At 46.4% G+C, this 10762-nt stretch overlaps 1 protein-coding gene across 1 annotated transcript; it reads right to left on the reverse strand.

The window, feature by feature from the left end:
* Nucleotides 1–5418: 5418 nt before the first annotated feature.
* LOC101969275 (tubulin gamma-1 chain) lies at nt 5419–10693 on the reverse strand. Its single transcript, XM_005321886.4, has 11 exons — nt 10533–10693; nt 10099–10211; nt 9734–9901; nt 8414–8482; nt 7919–7998; nt 7389–7515; nt 7054–7140; nt 6793–6942; nt 6232–6384; nt 5988–6149; nt 5419–5813 (listed from the first exon to the last, which is right to left on the reverse strand). The coding sequence occupies exons 1-11, from the start codon at nt 10579–10581 to the stop codon at nt 5616–5618; spliced, it is 1356 nt and encodes a 451-aa protein (XP_005321943.1). The 5' UTR covers nt 10582–10693; the 3' UTR covers nt 5419–5615.
* Nucleotides 10694–10762: the final 69 nt, after the last annotated feature.

The following is a 10762-nucleotide window of genomic DNA, read 5'->3' on the forward strand; positions in this document are numbered from 1 at the left end:
TCAGCAATTTAATGAGGCCCTAACTAAGTGAGATTCTAACTTAAAATAAAAAAATAAAAAGGACTGGGGATGTAGCTCAGGGCCTCACTAAATTGCTGAGGCTGGCTTTGAACTGGGGATCCTCCTGCCTCAGCTTCCTGAGCTGCTGGGATTATAGGCATGCATCACTGCGCCCAGTTTTGGTATTAATATATAGTTCTAAAATTGAACCAAATATATCCATTTGTTTTTTAATAACCTAAACTCTCATCTGTCATAGTTTGTAGATAGAGTAAAAATCTGTGTTAAATAAAAAAACGTATTGGTTTTCACCTCCAATAAGTTAGGTCCCTCTTCTGTTATTGGCATATAGTTTTTATATCTTATTGTTATCATTCACTTGTGGGCTTTTATTTTATTACTTTTTTAACATGTGGTCTCACTATATTGCCCAGACTGACCTGGAATTCCTAGGCTCAAGGGATTCTCCAGTTTCAGTCTCTTGAGTATCTGGGACAACAGGTATATGCACTGTGCCAGGAGTTTGGTTTTCTTCCTTCCTTCCTTCCTTCCTTCCTTCCTTCCTTCCTTCCTTCCTTCCTTCCTTCCTTCCTTCCTTCCTCCCTTCCTCCCTCCCTCCCTCCCTCCCAAGGACATTTACCAGTGAGCTACCTCCTCTGGTTCTTTTAAAAAATTTTTATTTTATTTTATTGGTTTGTTTTAGTTACACGCGACAATAGAATCCATTTTGACATAATTATACAAGCATGGAATATATCTTATTCTAATTCTGACCCCAGTACCTCTCTTTCTCATAAAATTTCTTATTTTGAGACAGAGTCTTATTAAGTTGCCCAGACTGACCTTGAACTTGCAATCCTCCTCTCTAAACATCCTGAGTAGCTGGAAGATGGCTCCTGGATCTCCATTTTAATAAATGCTTGCTCCATTCATGAACAAATGTCCACCAGGCCTTGATTCAACCCTGATCATTCAAACATACTGCTGAGAGATTTTCTTTCTTTTTTTAATATTTATTTTTAAGTTTTAGGTGGACACAATATCTTTATTTTACATTTATGTGGTGCTGAGGATGGAACCCAGTGTCTCGTGCATGCTAGGTGAGCACTCTACCACTGAGCTAAAACCCCAGCCCCTGCTTTGAGATTTTCTAGTCATTCTCTGGGCTGTCCATTAATCTATGGTGACCAACTGTCTGAGTTCTCTTAGGATTGAAAGAATGTGGGAACTTTAGTTTTAAAATAAAGTTGGAGAGGATTCTTGGGATTTTAATTTTTCAGTGCTAAACCAGGATGAATTGGTCACTCTATTAATAATTCAGTGATGGATTTGAAGGTTGGGAGAAGTGTGGCCTACCTCTGGCTTCTGCAGCTATGGTCATGAATGTGATACTACCAGAATGAGATAGGAGGAGGGTATTTCCAGCTGGGTCTCTTGGAGGTATTAGGCCCTGACTGAGAAGGTCTGCAGCTTGCAAGAATCTTAAATCTATTCATGCAGCAGTAACCAGGCCCCAGGGAATCTAAAGTTTACAAGAGATGGATTAGTAAACCAGAGTGTCAGTTTAATAAGTGTCTGTTACTTTTGTAGAAGTGGCTCCTTCCCTGTTTAAGATACTTGATAAAATGGAAAGGGAAAATGTTGAAGCCAGGTATTACTGGAGTTTTGTATTGTATGTAGGATTTTAACTGACTTTCCACTGAGGACATCTAAGATAACTGCAATTGGTGGACACCATGGGTGAGGCCCAACAGACTCACCAACTATGTCCAGTGCCTGTGCCCACCATGAGCTCCCTGACACTGTGCTCATCTTTGCCTCATTTCAACACACTTTCCAGTTATGGTCCCTGAGTTTCAATTCATTTCACAACTATTTTGGGGTATGTACTTCCTGCTCTAGATCTCCATCTGATTCATGTTTGAGGGGAGCCTGGGGTTAAAGGACCCTGGAGTGTTTTGGGAACATTATCTTTAAAGTGGCTAATTTTCTCTTATTTGTTTAGTCAAAAAGATGTTCCTGTTCTAGGCTTTGGCATTCTGCTTTCTTTACAACATTTTCACAGTGGCTCTTGTCTCTAAACGGAGACAGTTACTTTTATGGTTTGCAAGCCCTCTGACCACAGGGACTTTTCACTACCAGCTCCACCTGCTGCCCTGATTCCCAGAGGCCTCCCTCCCTCTCCACCTGGCCTCCCTAATGCCCTCTGGTTGACATACTTTGGAGTTTGCTGCTGGCTAAGAACAGGGAGAGGCTGTCTTGGTGTGGGGTGATGGTGATCTGGAAATAGCCTTGGGGGAGGGGCTTGGCCTTGAGGCTGTGTTGAAGTGCTGTCTATGCTCCTAATACTTGGTACTCAGCAGCCAGAAAAAGAAGGCATCTTGGCAGACAGGCTGGCTTCTTGCTCTCAGGGTATTTATTTATCCACCTGAGCTAGTGACTATACTGCTATCCAAAGGTAATGTTTTTTACTCTGGGCTACCTAGGTGTTTCCTCCTGCCTTGGTCTCCACATTTGATCCTGCAAAGGAGGGCCCTGGGATTGCTTGTGGATTGGAGGTGAGCCAGCAGGCCACTCACTTATAGCAGCCTCAATACATTGGCAGGCACTCAGTATTAGCCACTCGAGCAGATGTTCCAAGTGAGGAAAGGTTGGTCATCAGAAGCAGGGGCAGTAAAAGGGTGGACTGAGGCAAGGCCCCCAGAGGTACCAGAAGTAGGAGGGGGAGCTGAGCAGGGACCAGGTGTACCCTGATTTTCACTGAAGTTATCTTCCTTCCCACTGGGAGAGCAGGCAGCTGGTTAACACTGTCCAGTCTAGCTGTCCCTGAGTCATCCCCCTGAAAATCCTGACAACTGATAGTGACAGGCTGGCTGCTGCATAGTGGTGACAGGCTTGTGGCCTCCTTGCCTGTCCTGAGACAGCCTGGATCATGGCTTCTGAATGCCTGTTCTTTCCCATCAGTCCTACATGGACCTGTTCATAGGGGTCTGGGTGATATATTGCTCTCCCACACAGAGTTTTACCTAAGATAAACAGGTTTATGGGTAGAATTGTGTTACCAGGCCATAGCCCTGCTTCTCCTTTCCCCCCTACCCCTTCTGTTTTTTCAGTACTGGGGATTAAACCCAGGGGCACTCTACCACTGAGCCCTTTTTGAGACAGAGTCTTGCTAAGTTGCTAAGGCCAGTGAATAAGCTTTCTAATATAAAAAAAAGGAAAAAAATCTTAATTTGCCCCAAGTTCCTTGGTTCTCTTCAGTCTTGAAAAATGGCAGAAAATGTACTGGGCCAGTGTTTCACTCTTATGCTGTACTCTGCCAGCCCCCATCCTTCTGATCCCATAGGCCTACCGGCTAGCTTTGGTCCCAGACATCCTGAAGGCAGGTTCAGTTCACCAGTCTCCCTGCCCTGGGTGATGGACTTTTTGCAATTAAAGCCTATATTCCCCACTTCAGAAATTAAACTTGCCCTCTCTGTACATGCATTCAAAGTCCTCACATCCTCTGATGACCATGGGCTTATTGAATGGCTTCAAAAAACCTGAGATGGGTGTGGTGATGTATGCCTATAATATCAGTGACTACAGAGGCTGAGGCAGGAGAATCACAAGTTGGAGACCAGCCTTAGTTACTTAGCAAGGCCCTAAGCAACTTGCTGAGACCCTATCTCAAAATTTTAAAAAAGGCAGTGAGGGGCGGCAGGGCAGGGTGTGCCTGTAGATGTGGGTCAATTGTTCAATCCCCAGTTCTGAAAAAAAAATTAAAAAGATGTCAAGAGATTCTACAACAGCCTATAAGATACCACAAAAGGTAGCAGTGCAATGGTTAGAAACATAGATGCTAACTGGGCGTGGAGGCACATGCTTGTAACCCTAGTGACAGGAGACTAAGGCAGTAAGATTGCAAGTTCAAGGGCAGTCTTTACAACCTAGTGAGATTCTGTCTCAAAAAAAATTAAAAGGGGGGCTGGGAATGTGGCTCAGGCGGTAGCACGCTTGTCTGGCATGTGTGCGGCCAGGGTTCGATCCTCAGCACCATATACCAACAAAGATGTTGTGTCCTCAGAGAACTAAAAAAAAAAAATATTAAAAAAAAAAAAAATTAAAAGGGCTGGGAATGTAGCTCAGTGGTAGAGCGCCCCTGTGTTCAGTCTTCAGTACTGCAATTAAAAAAAAAAAAAAAGGTGCTGATCAAACCAAGGTTTAAATCCAATTCTGCCATTTACTAGCTGGGTGACTTGAGAAATTGACCACTTTAGTTTCATTTATAAAATGAGATCAAGAATAATACCTACCACTTCATAGTGTTATGAGGATTAAACAAAATAATTACTTATGCATACATGTTCACTATTACTACAGTCCTCACCTGTGGGGTATATAAGAGTTAATGGGGGCTTAACAGTCACCACAGTCTAGGGAGAACTGATTTTACCCTTTTGATTTTCAAGATTCAAGTATCTATTAATTCACTATTTCTCTGCAATCTTCCACCAAAAGTGGAAGGCACTGGCCCTTTAAATAACTGGAGAAACCAGTTGCTGTAATCCCAGAAATTTGGGAGGCTGAGGCAGAAGAATCTCAAATTGGAGACCAGTCTCAGTAATTTAGCAAGGCCCTAAGCTACTCAGTGATACAATGTCTCAAAATAAAAAATAAATCCCCAGTATGAAAAACAAAAAACAAAATTGGAAACAGCCTGAGAGCAAAATTATGGAACTTACTTATGGAACCACTTTTGGTTCTACTTTAGTAGACACTTTGGATTTGGATTCTGGATTTTTTGTTGTGGTACTGGGGTTGAAACCCTAGGATGCTCTACCACTGAGCTACTTTTTTTTTTTTTAAATTTTGTGATAGGATCTTGCTAGGTTGTCTGCACTGGGCTCAAACTTGGGATACTCCTACCTCAGCCTTTTGAGTACCTAGGATTATAGTGCCACTGTGCCTGGCATGGACTTGATCTTTTGACTTAACGTTCCTGGGCTCTAGATGCCTAGACCAGTGGCTCTCCCAGACTGGCTCTGTAGCACTGCTTTGCTGGCAAGAAACAGAAAGGCACTTAGGCTGACTCTTGCTTGCATAGGGCCTAGTAGTAGGATGGTGGTCCCAGGCCTGTGGCTGTGATGATGAGAACACTCTGATGTGAGCATATAAACAAGGTGCAATATTCCACACTGGCTATAGTGGGAGGGAACTGCAACAAGTTTCAGGGAACAAGACCATATCTGTGGGTGTTCTTACCCTGGAAAGGAATTAAGTGGGTCAAACCCCACCTGTGCTCTCTAAAACTAGGCTGAAGGAAAAGCCTGTTCTCTGAGTTGAAGATGCTAGAAGTGGGGGTAGGGGGATGGGCTTCTCAGTGATGAACAGGCATCCCTCTTCCCCAGTGCTGAAGCCTTTGAAGAGACCAGTGACTTGATTTATATCCAGTGTTTTATTAAAGATAAATAGTCTCATAAGAGGAGAAGTAAACGTGTCCCCAGGCCAACAGAGAGTGCGTATACGTGTGTATATGGGATATTTATGAGGTCCCTGATCTGTGCTGAGGGGTGGTCAGTCAGGCAGGGCCTGGGCCAACCAGTAAGGCAGATGAGGGTCCCTGTCCTGGGGACTCATTGTTCCTGGGTACCCCAGGAGATATAGTCTGGCCGTGTGGCTGCATGGTACTCATCGATGAGCTGCTGCACTATTTCTCTGGACGTGTCCATCTCATCAAAGTTGTCCTTGAAGATGTCCTCTTTGCGGAACTGCTCCATGAAGGCCTCCCGCTTCCGCAGTTTGTCAAACTGGCGACAGGTCCGCTCAAAGAGCTTGGGGCATGTATAAAGCAGGAGTCACAAAGAAATTAAGGAGCATTATGGCCCAGAGAGCCAGGAAACCCAGGCTGAGTTATCCCCACAAAAAATGCAGCAGTAGGGGGAGCAGGGATGCAGAGTGGAGGGCACAGTCAGGAAACTGACTTGGAGAGAAATATGCAAACTCACCGAGGAGATACTGGTGTGGTTGGCCATCATGAGCCCACTGACCCGGTGGGCTGAGGGCAGGTAGGGAGACTTCCTCGACAGGGCCACCTGGATGCTGGCTGGGCCCCAGGGGATGAAGTTGGCCAACTTCCGTTCACGGATCCTCTGCAGGCTCTTGTGGACCTGAGGTGGGTATGGGAGCGGTGATGGTAGCCACTCCTCTACCCTGTGGGTTCAGGGGACAGGGCAAAGAGGCCTCACTTACCTGGGTGGGGTCCACCTCTCCCTGGATGATGTTGAGGATGGCGATGTAGCAGTGGTTGGTCTGGCGGTCCCGGCCTGTGGACACCATCACGTTCTTGGGCTGCAGCAGCCGCCTCATGACATCCAGGACTGTGGTCTTCCTCACGCTGGCCACCTGAGGGGAAAGTGGGTCACAGAGACCAGGCTGGCATTTAAGGCATAGTCGAAAAGAGGAGCCAACACATGTTCCCATCCAACTCAGGATACTGTGATATATCTGCGAACAATGTCTCTAAGTTCAGATCTACCCCGAGACTCTGAGGCAGGAGTAGGCTCTTAGCAAACTCATGCCCCTGTGCAGGAGCAGAGCCAACCCCATTCATCCCCATGCCCGCAGGAGCCAAGGCGGAGGGAAGGTGGACACAAGTCAGTAGGCAAGTGGCCTGCTTCCTGCCAGTCTCTGAGCAAGAGCCTTGGGGGGCTGCAAAGGGTAATTTGGGGGCAGAGGGGAGAAAAGAAAGTCAAAGTTTAGTGTCTCTGGGCCCAGGCCAACCCTGCCTGGGACACTGAAGGCTGCTCTTACTGACTGGTCTGTAGTGAGGGGGGTGTAACCGGTCATGAGGAAGTGGAGCCGTGGTGTGGGAATGAGAGAGGCGATGAGGCCGATGAGGTCGTTGTTCATGTAGCCGGGGTAGCGCAGGGTGGTGGTGCTGGCCGACATGATGGTGGACACCTGGGGATGGGGGTGTGCATCATGGGTTTTGGCCCATGTGGGACCTCCCTTCCCAGATGGCCTTCTAGCAATGAGGATTTCTGGTCCAATGGAGTCTAGGATGGGGCTCACCAGCTGGTTGATCTGGGAGAAGGATGGGTTCTGGATGTGGAGGCGGTCTGTGGCAATCAGGTTCAAGGCTGTATTGTCTAGCACCACCTGGGGGACAGAAGAGAGTGGCAGATTTTATGGAGGCAGGAATATCAGAAGCTCTGCCTGAGCCTAGGCTCTGAAGCTCTGAGTCTCATAGCTAGATTTTTCAAACTGGCGACAGGTGCTTTCTTACCCCAAAGGAATTTTCCCAGGGCTATGGCATAGGAGGACCCTAAACAGACTTCCTGAATGCATGAAAATGATTAAATAGACAAGGGCATCAGGAATGGGGACAGACAGAATCTCAGACTCACCACGCAGTCTGCGTTCTGGGTCAGCCTCTTGAGCGTGAGAAGTGAGTTGTATGGCTGGACCACCACATCACTCATTTCATCCTGGTTGGGGAACACTGAGTATGTCTGCACCAACTTCTTGGGGTACCTAGTAAGTTTGGGAGAAGAGGAAGAGAGCAACAGCTTAGAGGCTGGGTGAACATGGGCTTCCTCAGTTATTTGGAAACAGCTAAATCTAGATAGGGAAATTATAGAGTCCATATCCACAAAGGAGGAAGAGCCAATACATATCACAAAATCTAGGATTCCAACTCCAAACTTGGCCGACATTCCCTGCACCTTCAATCAGAGGCCAGATTCTAGGCTCTGGTTCTGACCAATTGAAATGTGAAATGGTTCTCCATCACAACTTCACTTTCCCCATTATAGGAGGCAATAGAAGGGCTTTTTCTTTCTCATGTAAGTAAGGTGATATGTCTGCTGGGCCTCCCAGTCACTTAAGAAGTCAACCTTAAGTTCATGTCTCTCCTAGCCCCCAAACAGAGACTTACCTGTCATTCAGTCGCTCTAAGAGGTAAGAGCCCAGGCCAGAGCCTGTCCCCCCAGCAATGGAGTGACAAAGCACAAAGCCCTGCATGAGAAATTGACAGTCAGTGTCTATGTATATAATAGCAGGATTTCTTTTCTTTTTTTTTTAGTTTTTGGCGGACACAACATCTTTGTTTGTATGTGGTGCTGAGGATCGAACCTGGGCCACACGCATGCCAGGCGAGTGCGCTACCGCTTGAGCCACATCCCCAGCTCCATAGCAGGATTTCAAACCAGATCCATCTCACAATTTTTTGGACTCCCTGTCTTCCTTATGTTCTTCTTTCTCTTCCTGTCCCCTCACACATACAGCTTAGGAGACCCTACCTTGTCTTCAAAAAGGCTAGTAACAGTGCAAGGGGTAAATGGATTAATCTCATGCCTAACAGGTGGATTCTACAGGGGTGTTGCCAAGTCTTCCATGTGTATAGCCCCACTAGCATTCCTGATATACTTACCTCTAGACTGTCACTGCCATCTGCCTCCCGGTCTATGATGTCAAAAATGTCCTCATGAATCTTCTCTCCCTGAACAGACATGGAGAGGATCAGTGTGGAACAGGACTATGAGACAAAAACTCTGAACTAAGAATACCCTTAATTTTCCTTATAGTACTTGTGGAGCACAGCTGCTTCGCTTTTTATTTGCCGTGGTTATAAGCAAGCTTGGTGGTTCTAAGGATGGAACCTGGGGCCTCATGAATATTAGTTCTATCATTGTATATTTAGTTCTATAGAGCTGAGTGACTCTGGACAGATTACTTAATCTTTTTATGCCTCAGTTTTCTCATCTGCATAATGAAGGTAATAATACAGATCTATATTCCCTTATCTAAAACTCTTGGGGCCAGTTTTGTTTTGGAGCTCAAAAGATTTTAATTAATTGATACTGGGATTGAACCCAGAGGCATTTTATCTCTGAGCTATATCCCAGCCCTTTTTGATTAATTTTGTTTTGAGACAGGGTCTTACTAAATTGCTCAGCCTGGCCTCAAACTTTTTTTCTTTCTTTCTTTCTTTTTTTTTTTTTGCTATCAGGGATTGAACCCAGAGGTAGTGAAACACTGAATCATATCCCCAGCCCTTTTACATTTTATTTAGATATAGAGTCTTACTAAGTTGCTTATGGCTTCACTAAGTTGCTGAGGCTAGCTTTGAACCCACTATCCCTGTTTAGCCTCCTAGTAAACCACACCTGGCATGGCCTCAAACTTTCAATCCTCCTGCCTCAGGAAGATAGCAAGCCATCTGAGTAGCTGGGATTAACAGGAGTGTGCTCCTATGGCTGGCAACATATCAGATTTTAGGCAGTTTGAGACATATAATGTATATTAAATAAAACCTCATAGGGGTCTGAGGTGCATTAATCAAATACCTTAATATTTCAGCAATGATAAGTTTGGGTAATGTCATTAAGTTGGATAGAAAATATAAAATATCCTGTCTCCACTGAAATTTGGTTTTACTGCTAAATACATCATGAAATGTCTTTTAGCTTCAGAACTTTTTGGAAGGGCAGGTAATAGACTGGTGACCTGTAGTATCTATCTCTAGGGTTGAGAGGTTTAAATAAGTTAATATATGTAAAGCACTTAGAATGGCCTGGTACACAACACTAGCTATTGCAGGTTCTTAACAATATTATAAATTTAACTCTAGGCAAGCACACATCTCTCTCCAGCATTCACATCACTGATCTGGTTTAATCTCTCTCTAGGAAGTCACAGGCCCTGTCCCCACACAGAGAGTTGTGGGCCCAGCCAGGGAATAGCAAATGACCTGGGAGAATCCACTCGCCCAGTTGTTGCCAGCTCCTCCTCCATGCTCCGATAGGTAGATGTTCTCTGGGTTGTAAAGCTTGGCATAGGAGGAGTTGAGGATGGAATGGATCACCCGGGGCTCCAGATCCAGCAGCACTGCTCGCGGGATGTAATGTTCATCATCTGCCTATCAAGGGGAATCCAGGCTCAATTAGCTAGGTGGGCCAAGTCCTGAGTTCTCCCAATCACTGGCTCTGCTAATCCTCCCTCCTCAAGCCAGCCGCCCTGGCTATTCTGTCCACAGGGTTTCCCAGTACCAAGACACTGCCCTTCCCTTCAGGCCCCCTGGGCCACTGTTGGCGTTGACCGAGTCTCCAGGGGCACCTGGTAGAAAAAGACGTCCTTGCGGTCAGTGCCTTCGGTGGCGAACTCTTCCACGATGCCCTCAGGACTGATACCATGCTCGGCGCATAGTTGTTTCCAGAACTCGAACCCAACTGGGGGAGGAGGCAGGCGGGGTAAGAAAAAGGATATCTGGGTCTGGGCAAGATCCAATTAGCAGAAAGGAGACTGAGCTCGGGGGTTCAGGGAAAAGAAGTGAAGGTTTAGGTCTCACTAGTGTGTGAGGAAAGGGCTGCATGCCAGTAATTGGGTAGGGGAGGGTCCCTTCGGGTTGGACAACTGGACACTGGGTCAGGGATGTCCCGCCTTTCGGACAACTACGATTCTAGGAAGGACCGATGGAGCCTAGGATCCCACAGTGAGATCCCATCGAGTCTAAAGAACCTGGGTAGCCTAGAGGCCGGAGGTTCGCTCACTCTGATTGCCGCACTGGCCCAACTGTAGGGTGATGATTTCCCTCGGCATCGCTCCTCAGGCACCAGCGTTGCAGCCGCTCCCGCCAGCAACGCCGCCGCTCGCCTGCCCGCTCGCCGCAAGACGCAGGCGCCAAACGACCCGCTCCACCCACGAACTTTCTCCTTTCCAATGAGAATGGAGTTCTGGAGATGGTATTTCCTTATTCATTTGGCTTCAGTGGTGTGGATTG

The sequence above is a fragment of the Ictidomys tridecemlineatus genome, chromosome 3 (assembly GCF_052094955.1).
Source record: "Ictidomys tridecemlineatus isolate mIctTri1 chromosome 3, mIctTri1.hap1, whole genome shotgun sequence".
In the NCBI taxonomy this organism is placed as follows: Eukaryota; Metazoa; Chordata; class Mammalia; order Rodentia; family Sciuridae; genus Ictidomys; species Ictidomys tridecemlineatus.

What these genes read in the sequence shown, in the direction of transcription:
- LOC101969275 (XM_005321886.4), bottom strand. Translation starts at nt 10,581, where the DNA reads ATGCCGAGGGAAATCATCACCCTACAGTTGGGCCAGTGCGGCAATCAG. An exon ending in GGGCGAGTGGATTCTCCCAG is followed by an intron (nt 8,483 to 9,733) that starts GTCATTTGCTAT and finishes ATGTCTGTTCAG; the next exon opens with GGAGAGAAGATTCATGAGGA. An exon ending in GAGAGGTGGACCCCACCCAG is followed by an intron (nt 6,150 to 6,231) that starts GTAAGTGAGGCC and finishes TACCCACCTCAG; the next exon opens with GTCCACAAGAGCCTGCAGAG.